At 52.4% G+C, this 13,122-nt stretch overlaps 6 protein-coding genes across 6 annotated transcripts; 3 read left to right on the forward strand and 3 right to left on the reverse strand.

Annotated features, from left to right (window-relative positions):
- Positions 1 to 290: 290 nt before the first annotated feature.
- Positions 291 to 1,602, forward strand: Z517_06387 (uncharacterized protein; the record flags this gene model as incomplete). The annotated part of the gene is made up of 5 exons (XM_013428127.1): positions 291 to 414; positions 486 to 712; positions 797 to 881; positions 965 to 1,014; positions 1,096 to 1,602. 5 exons carry the CDS (start codon positions 291 to 293, stop codon positions 1,600 to 1,602), a joined length of 993 nt encoding a protein of 330 aa, XP_013283581.1.
- Positions 1,603 to 1,861: 259 nt separating this feature from the next.
- Z517_06388 (uncharacterized protein) lies at positions 1,862 to 2,994 on the reverse strand (the record flags this gene model as incomplete). The annotated part of the gene is made up of 4 exons (XM_013428128.1): positions 1,862 to 2,078; positions 2,188 to 2,511; positions 2,586 to 2,663; positions 2,729 to 2,994. The coding sequence occupies 4 exons, from the start codon at positions 2,992 to 2,994 to the stop codon at positions 1,862 to 1,864; spliced, it is 885 nt and encodes a 294-aa protein (XP_013283582.1).
- Positions 2,995 to 5,499: 2,505 nt separating this feature from the next.
- Positions 5,500 to 6,055, forward strand: Z517_06389 (uncharacterized protein; the record flags this gene model as incomplete). Its single annotated transcript, XM_013428129.1, has 2 exons — positions 5,500 to 5,746; positions 5,802 to 6,055. 2 exons carry the CDS (start codon positions 5,500 to 5,502, stop codon positions 6,053 to 6,055), a joined length of 501 nt encoding a protein of 166 aa, XP_013283583.1.
- Positions 6,056 to 6,111: 56 nt separating this feature from the next.
- Positions 6,112 to 7,550, reverse strand: Z517_06390 (uncharacterized protein; the record flags this gene model as incomplete). The annotated part of the gene is made up of 6 exons (XM_013428130.1): positions 6,112 to 6,585; positions 6,637 to 6,708; positions 6,757 to 6,897; positions 6,953 to 7,061; positions 7,112 to 7,178; positions 7,229 to 7,550. The coding sequence occupies 6 exons, from the start codon at positions 7,548 to 7,550 to the stop codon at positions 6,112 to 6,114; spliced, it is 1,185 nt and encodes a 394-aa protein (XP_013283584.1).
- A 429-nt stretch (positions 7,551 to 7,979) lies between these two features.
- Positions 7,980 to 10,273, forward strand: Z517_06391 (uncharacterized protein; the record flags this gene model as incomplete). Its single annotated transcript, XM_013428131.1, has 2 exons — positions 7,980 to 8,225; positions 8,273 to 10,273. 2 exons carry the CDS (start codon positions 7,980 to 7,982, stop codon positions 10,271 to 10,273), a joined length of 2,247 nt encoding a protein of 748 aa, XP_013283585.1.
- A 189-nt stretch (positions 10,274 to 10,462) lies between these two features.
- Positions 10,463 to 12,349, reverse strand: Z517_06392 (uncharacterized protein; the record flags this gene model as incomplete). Its single annotated transcript, XM_013428132.1, has 7 exons — positions 10,463 to 10,652; positions 10,779 to 10,923; positions 11,021 to 11,168; positions 11,297 to 11,562; positions 11,633 to 11,678; positions 11,749 to 11,995; positions 12,093 to 12,349. The coding sequence occupies 7 exons, from the start codon at positions 12,347 to 12,349 to the stop codon at positions 10,463 to 10,465; spliced, it is 1,299 nt and encodes a 432-aa protein (XP_013283586.1).
- Positions 12,350 to 13,122: the final 773 nt, after the last annotated feature.

Genomic DNA, 13,122 nt, shown 5'->3' on the forward strand with positions numbered 1-13,122 from the left:
GAGGACCCGGCTATACCCCCATGAAAATCACCAGCCTTTGCTATTCGACGGGAAATGTGAAATCCCCGTATGCTGGGCCGTCGGGTCCATCGTGCGCTCTCCGAAAGTAGGCTGTCTAATCAAGGCAGTTCTCTAATACCACCGGCTATACTGGTCTACATACAAGCGGGCCTCTCGACCGCGCCAGCTCCGGGATATGATTTCACGACACGAGTAACAATGATGTTGGAGTGAAGTCGAAGCGAAACAACAACACTGAACAACTCGATCTCTCGTCGTAACCCTTGCCAATGGATACGGAAACACAATCATATACATTCGCGAGATGGGGGGACCTGCCACGGATTCCCAACACCCCGCAAGGCTGTCTCTGGGGCTTTTACGACCGCCAGGGCAAAAAGGACGAAGTGGGTGGTAAGCGTTCGATTTCCCTCGTTCACAAAACCTCATATGAATATCGATTGATTCTGTCTCTCGGGGAAAAGCAATCAACCTCCTCACTTCCGCCGTGGTCAGAGAGGCCAGCAAGGAAATCCAGACGGGACAGCACGTCCAACTGGACTGGGAGCTACATAATCAGCAGTTCCCGGGGTACAATCGCAAACCCTTTGACCACAGGGTCATCGACCACAAGCCCCTCGGGATATGTGGCTTCGACGACGAAATCCACATGAACACGCAGAGCGGGTCGCAATGGGACGGACTGAAACATGTGAGTCTCTCTCGAACGATGGGGAGCTTTTTGCTTGACCTTTGTCAATTTGCGTGTGACTCACTGCCCTCACCCGCGCTCTAGGACGGCTACGGCAACGGTCACAATGTCTTCTACAACGGCCTGACATATGAGGAAGCGTGTCGGTCAACCACAAACGGAACACATAGTGAGTTTCCCATCCGACCCACGGATCACGCGGACTTTTCTATCATATCAGCAGAATAAAACCTAACACCTAGGTGGTTTCAGATTGGTGCGAGAGGGGCGGCATCGTCGGTCGGGGCATCTTGGTAGACATGGTAAAATATTTCCTTCTTATCACTCTTCACCTCTGTGTCCTGGGCAGAAATGATCAACCGACTGACACACAAGCCCAACAGGTCCGATTTTACGAGAAAAGGGACGGGCGCGCCCCAGATCCGTGGACGCGGTATGAGATCCCCCTGGGCGACATCCAGGCCGCGCTCGAGGACCAAGGCACGACACCCCGTCAGGGCGACATCCTGATGATCCGGTCAGGCTACGTGAAGCGGCACAACGAAGCAACCTCGCAAGAGCGGGAAGCCTGCACTTTCGGCATCGGCAAGCCGGCCATCGGGATCGCCGCGGACGAGGAAACCGTTGCGTGGATGTACGACCAGCACTTTGCGGCCCACGTCGGCGACACCGTGGCGTTTGAGGCGTGGCCGCCGTCCCCGGCGAGGGAGTACAGCTTCCATAACTGGTCGCTGGTCTGGTGGGGGACACCGCTGGGCGAGCTCTGGGACTTGGAAGGTCTGGCTGGGGCTTGTGAACGGCATGGTCGGTGGTCCTTCTTCTTCACCAGTGCGCCGCTGCACGTTAAGGGCGGAGTGGCGAGTCCGCCGTGCGCGATCGCCATATTCTGACAGAACAGTCTATACCTATAATATAGCCCGTACTGGTGGCCACCCTTCAGATTTTCGTATAGAAGATAGGGCTGTTGGGGTAGAATGGAACACGTATTCTTGACCAAGTTCATTGACGGATCTGAAGTCTACAGCCAAGACGTAGTGCATAATTGGTATCCATCCTTCGAAAGAAAGCACCCACAGGACGGACAAAAGGAAACCATAGAGATCATTGCTATAATAACTGTCATTACAGCAACCGGAGGAACAGGATCTATCAACTTCCATCCCAGTAGCGACCAACATGTAGAGCCCCCGTGACCAGCATCTCCGATCCGCTCGTGTAAGAGCTCGCCTCGCTCAAAAGATACACGGCGGCGCCCTTGAGTTCGCTCCTGTCTCCCATACGGTGGAAAGGGGGCTCTGTCACAGCCACCTCGGCGACTTTGGGGTGCAGCTTACCGTAGTTGACGAGGGTGTCGGTGTTGATATATCTACATGCGTGTGTCAATTAGCCTGGGACAGGCAAATTTGTGAATAGGTCAATAGCCCCCTTTCGAGAGCTGACAGCCAAAGAGAGAAAGAGATGGTCATGGTACGCACCCCGGCGAAATGCAATTAACCCGGATCTCATCCTTGGAGAGCTCAACAGCCAGTTGACTCTTCAGAGACACGACCGCCCCCTTGCTGGAGCAGTAGTCGCTCGTGAACTGGTGGTTGCTGGACTGGTGTGCCGCCACAGACGCGATCATCACAATGGACCCAGCACCCGAAGCATTCGTCTTTCGAGGCTGGCGAACCATTTGCGCCACGGCCAGTTGCGTCGCGAAGAAAGTCCCAAAGACATTGATACTGAAAGTCCGCACCACGCTGTCGGGAGTCTTATCGAGAAACCGGTTGTCAAAGCAGACTCCGGCGGCCGTCACTCTGTCCATCATAATCGCCGCGTTAGTCCACGACGGTAGATTATGGTATCTGTCCGGAGAGTGCGTGGAACTTACAAGCCATCAATCCGGCCAAAGTCGGCAACGATATTGTCGAATGTCCCTTTCAACCGGTTGAAGTCGGTGACATCGGACCTACCACAATGGTCAATTCCACGCTGGTCTATATTCGCCGAAAAAAAGCAACGGAGATGACGAACCGATAGAACTTCGACTTGGGCGAGATCTTCAGTAGTTTCGTGTAATGCTCGTGAGGCTCTGGCAGAGCATCGACGATGGCGACCAATCCGCCCGCCTCGGCAACGGCGAATGCCAGCGCAAGGCCGATGCCTCGCCCACCTCCAGTGATCACAACGACATTATCCTTGAGAAGGAACTGATCCAACACATTACGCGTCAGATACCGGTCCAATTCAGCCTCCTCGGTGACATTCGAATGGCCGTTAGCATTGCCATTGCCATTCATGATGGAGGGCCAGACGGCGTTTCAAGTCGCGACACCGACGTGCTGGCGCTTCAGATGTTGCACGACGGCAGACAACACCCGACAGCGTTTTTTAAGAACTTTGTCTGGGGTACAGGAACTGGAGTTTGGAGAACCCTCAGTGATCAGAGACCTGGTTGATGCATTTGCCTTGGTGAACTCGTCCGAGCCCAAGTCACTGGACCCATATAGCCGGATGAGAGTCTCGTATATACAGGCTGGATAGAAATGCGTGACCGATACTGACTCCAACAGAAGAGAATCTCCTCCATAATGCCTTTGTGATGCGAATGTAGATAGCTGCGAAGAGAGACTAGCTCTTCAGTTGATAATATCCTGATGCAGACCATGTCGCCTTTCGAAGGTCAAGGCTGACTGGTTGGTGACGATGAGAGTACCTCGTACGCTGGCAGTATTGCACATGACAACACGACTTAGGAGGCACTATTAATTCCAACAACTGGGGTAAGAACCCATGCACGCGAGCCTAGACCATTCTCAGTAGCAAAAACCTGTGGAGGAGGTCTTGTCGTACTAGGAATCACCCGCTTCAACTGCTCGGGGCACTTGAGACGCTGTGATTTTCGGTATGGCAACAAGACAGTTTGCTGGGGCCACTGGAATTCTGCGGACGTAGCGACGAGCAAAGTACCTCCTCAACGGTCCATCTCAGAAAGGCATAAATTTGGTCTTGGGGACTGGAGTTGTCGGATATCAAAGTTCTGTTGGACATGAAAGGGAAGCCTCCTTTGATATTGGGACACTCATACCCATACTGATTAGTTTGACGAGATACAGTCTGGAAATCCTTTTTTCCCTTTCCCTTTCTTCGTCCTCTGTCTTCCTTTCTTCCCCCATCTTGAATCTACAACGGCACATCCCAGTCCATCACCTTGTAAGCGTCCTTGACAGTTGACAACTCGCTCAGTTCCGTTCCCACTCTTCCCTGGTCAACAAGCCCTCCTCGCCGCTCCAGCTGTGGACTCTCAATTCGTTCCACATGGCCATCATGATGCACATCTCCAGCCCTAACCCAGACCGGACGGCACTAAAGTCCTGCAGAGTTGTTTGGATGTGGGCGGCCGGTTTGCCCGTGACCTCGGACTAGTCGCTGAGCAATTTCCCAGTCGTGGTGTCTTCACTGTAAGTGAAGACGAAGCGGCCCTGGCAATTGCAATGTCAGACTCAGAGGGAAGCCCTCGTACTTCAAATGCTTGTATCAGTGATTGCTCGTTATTGATATCCGCCTTGACTACTTCAACACCACGTTTGGCCAGCGCAGCGGCTTTGTCGCTGCTGGGACTTGCGGGTCAGGCCTCTGACCTTGTAGCTGCCATCAGCGAGTACGGCGTTGATAGCCGAAAGGCCTTGAGTGCCTGTGGCTCCCACAACGGTCAAGAGCTTGGCCATGCTGGTCAGAGAAAAGGTAGTCCAAGATCAAAGGTTATTCAGGGCGTTGGAATCTTCTACCTATCTAAGCACAAGCAGCTGCATTTATAACCTGTGACCTTGGCTCGTAATAACCTACCTTCTCACTCTATATTGCTCAGCCATTCATTTGGTCAATTTGACATCGTCCCAGCAGACTGCAAGGGTGTGTCATCATCACAGTTCTCTTGCAGGCGCAAAACACAGACGAATACGAAAGATGAAGAATGGGAGCTCGTGAGAACCTGGCTCGGCCAAGGCTGTGAGAGCGCGTGTTTCGAAGACTGTGCATGTGAATGTCATTACTAATGAGCGATATGAGGTTGGAGGGCTCGAGCGAGACAACCACGCCCACGCCTTAAGAGAGAACGAAGACATCTGAAGGGTGCGAGGCTCTCGGCAAAAGCAGCAAGAGTGAAGATATGGTAATAGTATTTCCGCAAACAACCATTTTCGTCAATCTGTACCGAGTCAGGGTCCTGAAAAGAGAAAAAAGGTGGGACAGACCACAAAACTAGGGCAAAGCACACCCTCGCAACACTACTTCTACACCTTAACTATGGGGATAATTTTATAAAAAAAAAAAACACTCTGGGGATCGATAGATTATCTCTATCTATTATACCTGTATATCTTAGACTTGAAGACTACAACGTGAATTATAGGAGTATTGTCGTAAAGTCTCTGTATTTGCACCTATTTTGTGTCTGTCCCACCTTTTTGGTCGGGACCCTGCGAGTAAACTGTGCTGTGATTGGTAGGGCAGTGACTGATATGACGTATCATGACGTAACTGGCTGGAAGGTGTAGCCCGACTAGACCATCTTAGGTAGTGTTACCGCCAGTAGCCAATCTCAGTCACGTGTGCCACACCCCAGCTTTCCACAATTCTCCACGGCCTGGCATCATGTTACTTGTCGTCTCCAAGATCTCTATCTCACAATTCTGACATTCCAGCGACACCTTTGCGCAGCGCAACGTATTATTCATCCTGTCTACCTCCTCTTCGCGCTAACGTTACCTCTTGTCTGCGTCTGTTTCGAACCTCTTCCATTCGCTATGGCTGGGAGCGTGGCCCCCAAGCGTCTCTTCCAAGAATACAAGTCTCTCTTGACCAATCCACCCGACGGCATAACCGCAGGTCCAGTGAGCGAGGATGACCTCTTCCTCTGGGAAGCTCTGATCCAAGGCCCTGAAGGCACTCCCTTCGAGGGCGGCATTTTTCCTGCAGAGCTCAAGTTCCCCAAGGATTATCCTCTAAACCCGCCCAAGATGAAGTTCCTCGGCGAAATCTGGCATCCCAACGGTAAGTGAACACGAATTCGTAATTGCTCAAGAGTACTTCAACTAACAGGGAACAGTCTACACCAACGGCGAAGTCTGCATTTCCATCCTACATCCTCCCGGCGATGACCCAAACCACTACGAGAGTGCCTCTGAGAGATGGTCACCTATTCAAAGCGTGGAGAAGATCTTGATATCTGTCATGTCAATGTTGGCCGAGCCGAACGATGAAAGTCCAGCGAATGTGGAGGCGGCAAAAATGTGGAGAGAACGACGAGCGGATTTCGACAAGAGAGTGAGGGAAGGAGTGCGACGGTCATTGGGGTTATGATTGCAGAATCGGGCGATCCGACTCTAGGACAACTGTGCGGCAACAAACTCTTGTGCTCAACTTCTACAACAGAGCTGTTGACGCAGTCTTCCCATCAACCATTCTTCCAGGCCACCTTGTCCCTCATCCAGGCTTTGGATTTCGGCCTTTCGATTCAACATGAGCATCCGCTGAACTTCGGTGACCGCTTCTTGCAGACCTTGCAGAACAATTCCTGCTTGATCGTGCCACTCCTGATTTGCCAGCAATGCATTTGCTGTCATTCGATCACGCTTCGACAACTGCACCGCCTGGTTGCCAATATCTTGATGCGAGACCACATCTTCCATTTTGAGGCCTATCCATTGTGCTTCGGGGATGTCACAACCGTGCTCCTGTGCCAAACTCCTCGATCCGTATAGATAGCACTTCAAAATCTTGACACCGTCTGGATCCCAATCAAACAAGCCAAAGACTGGAATCGAGGACGGAGACTGATCAAGCAGCTGGCGTAGGAAATATCGAGTCGTTATGTCAGGGTATCCCTTAGCCTAGGAACCAGTCAGTCATCAAGTCATCTTGCTTCCGAAGGTGCAGTTTACGGTAACAAGCAGGCCCGGGCCAATAACTGGATGCTGATGGAATTCCCTTTCGGTCAGTGCATTGAATGTTGCCTATTTTGTTGTTAGCAAAGTCTTCTAGGCGAGACTTCTTCAACAGACCTCTTTCTCTATGACCAGGATCCAATTGACGTGGCTTGTGGTGGCTAATGGGGTGTTCACGCAGATGGTCTGGACAACCGGCGCGTGCCTGTTTGAACGAACATCACAGAGACCAGCGGCCAGGCCTTTCGGGCTTGCAACCTAAGCGAACGAAATGAGAAGTGAAAGTTGACATGTGGAATGACACTTCTCCTACAACGTTGAGATCTCGTCTTGTCACCCGGCAAGTGTGGGCGATTTCATCGAGATATCGATCCACGGTTCCTTGATTTTTGAAAAGATCTACATCGTGGTAGTAAATGTCCCTGCCTCTGAATGAGAAGACAATCCATTTCGTGTTTTCAGCAAGACTGACCTCTTTGTGATTGTGACACCTTGCTTGATAGCAACATATATTTCCCGCAAAATTCGCCCAACGCATGCTCACCTAGGAATCAGAGCCGTAGCACGGCTGCAGGTGTACACTACTCACCGAATCTCCATGCTTCGGCCTTGGTTCGGCCGGGAAAGTGGTATTGTACTTGTCGAGATTCAACGTGCCAATGCAGATGCGTTGGGTCATCTTCATCAGGGTAGGCTTTCACCGCCGCCACCCGACTCATGGTAATCACCGGCTTGCCATGCCCCGATGTGTGTTTGATTTCTTGTATAATGGCATTGAAGGTCGCCTCGATGTAGTCCAGGACGAGTTGATTGGCGGCGGTGATAGGAGCTCCAGCTGGCTGTGGCAAGGGATGGAGTGGAGGGCGTTGTGACGGATCCATGAACGGGTATTGCTGAGACGGTCGCAACATGAGTACAGGTACAGGCTGTCAGGAAGAGACATCCGTCTGGGCTACTGAGACCCAAGGCTGAGCCGTGCAGGGGGGACCCTGGATCTCGGAGTGATGTTAGTGGATTGGCGCAGCCCAAGTATGGAGACTGCAAACATGTGGGAGATGGAATCGGGCTGCGGTGCCTGAATCCTTGGCTCATCACCTGTCCTTCAGTGCTCAATGTGGTGACCCTGCCAGCCAATCCCCGCAGCACAGTTCCTGCATCGCTAGTTGATTCTCCGAGTGGCCTCATTCTATCATTTCCCCCAATTTTTTGGTCGGTGCACCGACTCCCCAAGGCGGTGACCCTTGTTGAGGGTCTACTATCTTTCGTCCGTCCTCGTCCACGCTAAGCAGGTTCAATCTGTTTGTACCATGTTCAAGGCGTTTTGAACACCACCATTGAAGATGGTGCAGACTCGACAGTCGTCGCAGAAGCCAACGCGCCGCGACGCCAATGGCCATGCAAACGGGACCGCCAATGGTCACATCAACGGACACATCCTCACCTCAAGTGATGACCAAATAGATCGATCCAGATGGCGAATGCTTGATGAATCCGGTCGACAAACCTGGCACTACCTCAGAACCGATCAAGAAGTTGCCAAATGGCCACAATCGACCGCAGACAAGTATTATCTAGGATTACCTACAGTAGGTCTGATTTTCACAATGGTTCGAACCTGCACTGACAAAATAAGGACCTCCCTGAACTCCCTGCTGCCTCGAAACCGTCTGAATCGATCGACAATTGCTTGAGCTTCTATTCACAATTGCAGCTCCCTCCAGGCAACTGGGCTTGCGAATATGGTGGACCCCTTTTTTTGATTCCGGGCATCGTGATCTGCTGGTACGTGACAGGAACGCCCATCCCGTTGGAATACAAGATCGAAATGAGGAACTACCTCTTCGCAAGACAAAATGAGGATGGCGGGTGGGGTCTGCACGTTGAAGGTCACAGCTCAGTCTTCGGCACAGCCATGAACTACACCATCCTGCGAATACTGGGAGCCAGCGCGGAAGACCCAAGAATGATCACAGCCAGAGGAAAACTCCACGCGATGGGCGGAGCAACCAATGGTCCTCACTGGGCTAAATTCTGGCTTAGTGTTTTGGGGGTCACCCGCTGGGATATCGTCAATCCAGTTCCTCCGGAACTATGGCTTGTGCCTGACTGGGTTCCGATTGCTCCGTGGCGGTGGTGGATTCACATGCGCCAGGTGTTCCTTCCCATGTCATACATCTGGTCCAAGAAATTCACGTTTCCTGAGAATGATCTCATTCGATCTCTGCGACAGGAGCTGTTCGTGCAACCCTACGACTCGATCGATTTCGGCTCACACCGTAACTCGATTGCCGTTGAAGACAACTATCATCCGAAATCCTGGCTGTTGAATCTGATAAACTGGCTCTTGGTGTGGATCTGGATTCCTCTGCTCCGTGCAAACTCGATCGTCGACAAGGCCGAAGCTTGGGTCTGGCGACTGGTCCAGTATGAAGACCACAATACGGACTATGCAGACCTGGCTCCCGTCAACGCCCCAATGAACACTATCTGCTGCTTCATCAAAGAAGGACCTGACAGCTATTCATTCAAAAGACACCTCTACCGCCTCGAGGAATATCTCTGGGTTAATAAGGAAGGAATGCTTGTCAACGGGACCAACGGCGTTCAAGTCTGGGACACATCATTCACCATTCAAGCCTGCGTTGAAGCTGGCTTGGCGGACTCGCCGAAGTGGAAGCCAATGCTCACCAATGCACTGCACTATTTGGAGTCGGAACAAATTCGGGACGAAGTGCCCGACCGGGAAGTCTGCTACCGTCAGTCACGCAAGGGCGCATGGCCATTCAGTACCAAGCTGCAAGGCTATACCGTCTCTGACTGCACAAGTGAGGCACTCCGTGTCGTTCTTCTTCTCCAGAATGGCCACGGCTACAAACCGCTACTTGACAAGTCTCGCATTTGTGACGCAGTCGACGTGCTTTTGACCATGCAGAATAAGCATACCGGAGGCTTTTCTAGCTACGAGTGCCAACGCGGCTCTGAATACCTCGAATTGCTCAATGCAGCCGAAGTATTTGGGCGCATCATGGTAGAGTATGACTACCCCGAATGTACCACCGCCGTGGTCACAGTCTTGTCGTTGTTTCAGAAGTTCTATCCGGACTATCGTAAAGACGAGATCAAACAAATCAAGGAATCCGCATTGCAGTACATCCGCCGGGCTCAGAGGGAGGACGGATCGTGGTACGGCAGTTGGGGGATTTGCTTCACCTATGGGGCGATGTTTGCCCTTGAATCCTTGGCCTCGGTGGGCGAGTCATATGCCAACTCACCACAGGTCAAAAAAGCATGCGAATTTCTCATTTCGCATCAAATGGCCGACGGAGGCTGGGGCGAGAGCTATCGCGCCTCGGAACTGAAGGTGTGGGTTGACCATGATCAATCACAGGTTGTGCAGACCTGTTGGGCCATCATTGCGCTGATGTATGCTGGATACCCCGACCAAGAGCCGCTCAGACGGGCGATCAAGATGATCATGGGCAGACAGCAGAGGAACGGGGAATGGCTGCAAGAGGCCATCGAAGGAGTGTTCAATTGCAGTTGCATGATCACGTACCCGAATTACAAATTTTACTTCCCTGTCAAGGCGATGGGCATGTATATAGCGAGATGGGGCGACGAGGAGATTCTTTGAGCCGAGAGTCGCACAATGGTCTGTACAGCTGCTGGGAATACAGCACCAAAGAAATCACATTGACGATCAAATCCTACGAAGCCTTGATAAAACATTCGAACTCTCTCTGCTTGGTCTCTATATAATCACTGACTAACCGACCAAGCACGAAGATACACCTGCGGAGAAGTTCTTTCTTTCTTCTTGTAACTAATCGTCACCTCGACCTTCCAGATACTTTGCCCACACCTCCTCAATGTCGTTGTGGTATATCCACGGCAAGGCCTCCTCGCTGCCGAAGGAAGCCATCTTGATCTCAAGGACCGATTCGAACGACTTGTCCGAGGCGTTGGTCAGCGCCTCTGTGGCTTTTTTCTTTTGGTCGTCGAGATATCGATACCTAAAAGAACCATACACTCTTCAGTAGACACCCAGTAGGTAGGCCCTGGGTGGGTGGTGCCATGGTCCACGTTCGATATATACACGGGGAAGGGCGTAAGGGCGAAAGACAGCGAGGGGCACATACATTCTGAGATAGTAGGGAGACCTGATGGCGTCGAAGATGGCGAGGGCTTGCGCGAGCCCCTTGGGGGCGCCGCGGGTATATTCGATGGCGCGGGCGAGGATCCAGCCGTCTTCGAGGGCAAAGGCCGCGCCGGAGCCGAAGGCGCCTGAGCAGGGAGGAAAGGGGTGAGTTAGTAAAGTGAGTGAGAACGCGGTTTATATAATGGTTCCGCATAAGGGATATGGATGGAATGATTCGCGTACCCGATAGAGGATGGCTCGCGTCCCCCAAAAGCACGACCTTGTCCCACGCCGTGAGCTTCTCGAGCCTGGGACCGGCAAAGGCCGAAAACTCCTTCCACTGGCCTTCGGGCACGAGGGCGAGGACGTCTCTCACTCGCGGGTCATATTCCTGCAAGTCATACCACACCATACAACCCCATATTAGTGCCTTTTGCACCCCTTGACAAGAAGCGATGAACCAGAGCGGAAAACAGGGGTGTGGGTAACTTCGTGGGAGAGAGAAAAGCCTGCACACACCGTGAAATGAGACTGGACTCTCTCGTTCGTGGCCGGAATGCCCCAGCTGAATCTCTTGGTCTTTGCCCCAACAGCAGTTTCCGGGTCGACAAGGTTTCGGCACGAGATTTCAAACATGCGTTCACTCTCCGCGAGCTCCGACGCGTCGTCCACGGGGGAGAGGTAGACGTGGCCGGCGGGCCCGTACCACCAGGACGTGCCGGAATTGAGGTCAGGTTGGTGGGCGACGGCGGTGATGGGGATGAGGGTTCGCCAGATGGTCGTTCCTGTGGCCAAAATACGTGAATACCTGTTGTTTGGATCATGACAACGGGTTAGGAACCACCAAAGGCATACCTGTGAATTTGATCCGGTGATCGGGAAAGATACTGTCTCGCACAACCTTGCATCTCGGGAGTTAGTCAAGCGGCTTCCCGGTGTGTATGTACGACAGTGGGAGACGGGGCTCTCACCGAGCGGATGCCGTCAGCTCCCACGACGAGGTCGGCGGTCGTCTCGAAGCCATCTTCAAACCGGAGCGATATGCCTCCTTGAGGCAGATTCTTCAACGCGACCAGCCTCTTGTTGAGCCTGATAACGCCCGGAGCGACCTGCTTGATCAGGGCGGATTGGAGCCTGGTCCTCCTCACCCGACGCGCTCTATACTTGACCGGCATAGACGACGTTCTCGTATCAATGATTTGTCCGTTCAAGCCGTTGCTGAAAGCACAGCGTTACATAGGAAAGTCAGCAGCCGCCACCGTTCCCAGACAAACGAAGGTTTGATGTACTCAGTAGAGGCATTCGACAGACATACCGATGCAAGACCGTCGTCTTCATATGTCCCCTGACGTCCTGCGCAGCCCCCATCAGCTCCAGCACTCTCCAGCAGTTATACCCGATGCGAATGCCCGCGCCGATCTCCCTCAATTCCCTGGCCTGCTCATAGATGGCCACCTCGACATTCGGAAGCGCCGAGAGAGCGATGGCGGCGCCCAAGCCGGCCGGGCCGCCGCCGCAGATGGCGACGCGGAGCCTGTTGGGTTCGTCTAGAGGTAGTTTCTGAGCCACCATCTCTCTCGGTGATGCTGTGGTCTCTGTCGCGATTTATCGATGAGAGAAACGTCGTCTCCTAGGTTTTCATGGGACAGCCGTTTGCTTTCTTATCTGAACCCACCAGATCGGACTCGGCTGTAGTCGCACAGCATGTCTGTTGGGATATCCCTCCTAACTCGTTTCTGCATGACGTGCTTACGGGATGAGATCGCACCACGAGTTTTGTGATGCGACGGTTTATCTGCGCGACAAACGGCCAATCGGGGTGATGCACCGCGGGTGGTATCGAGGGAATATTCGACTCGGCTTTTGACCTGCGATAGTCACGGCCAATTTTGTGTAGACGCGACAGATGCGGCATCATGGTAAAGCAACCTATGGCTAAACATTGCGGGCAGATAGGTTACTAAGTAAGAAAGGCTGCCCTGTCGTCCATAAAGTTTTATTAGAATGATCAAGCATTAATTAACCTCCGATGTCTAAGCGATGACAAGTGACGACAGAGTTCAGGCTCTGATCGATTTCATTATTGGCATGCACATACCTTGTACGGTATACCGACTCGCCAAGTAGAATAGTTTGGTACATAAAACTCATCAAGCAGCCTCGGCTTTAGTTCGCTTTTGTATATTCTGGATGCAAATCCCCATTTCTCCGAGGCTGCCATGACCATGCCATATCAACGACAATAGTCTGATATCGATATACAACGTTCGACATGGCTCATACACCCACAATTATACAGACCGCGCCGATTTACGATTCCGTTGTCTCGTTACTGTACAATCACA

Source organism: Fonsecaea pedrosoi (assembly GCF_000835455.1).
Source record: "Fonsecaea pedrosoi CBS 271.37 unplaced genomic scaffold supercont1.4, whole genome shotgun sequence".
Taxonomy (NCBI): Eukaryota; Fungi; Ascomycota; class Eurotiomycetes; order Chaetothyriales; family Herpotrichiellaceae; genus Fonsecaea; species Fonsecaea pedrosoi.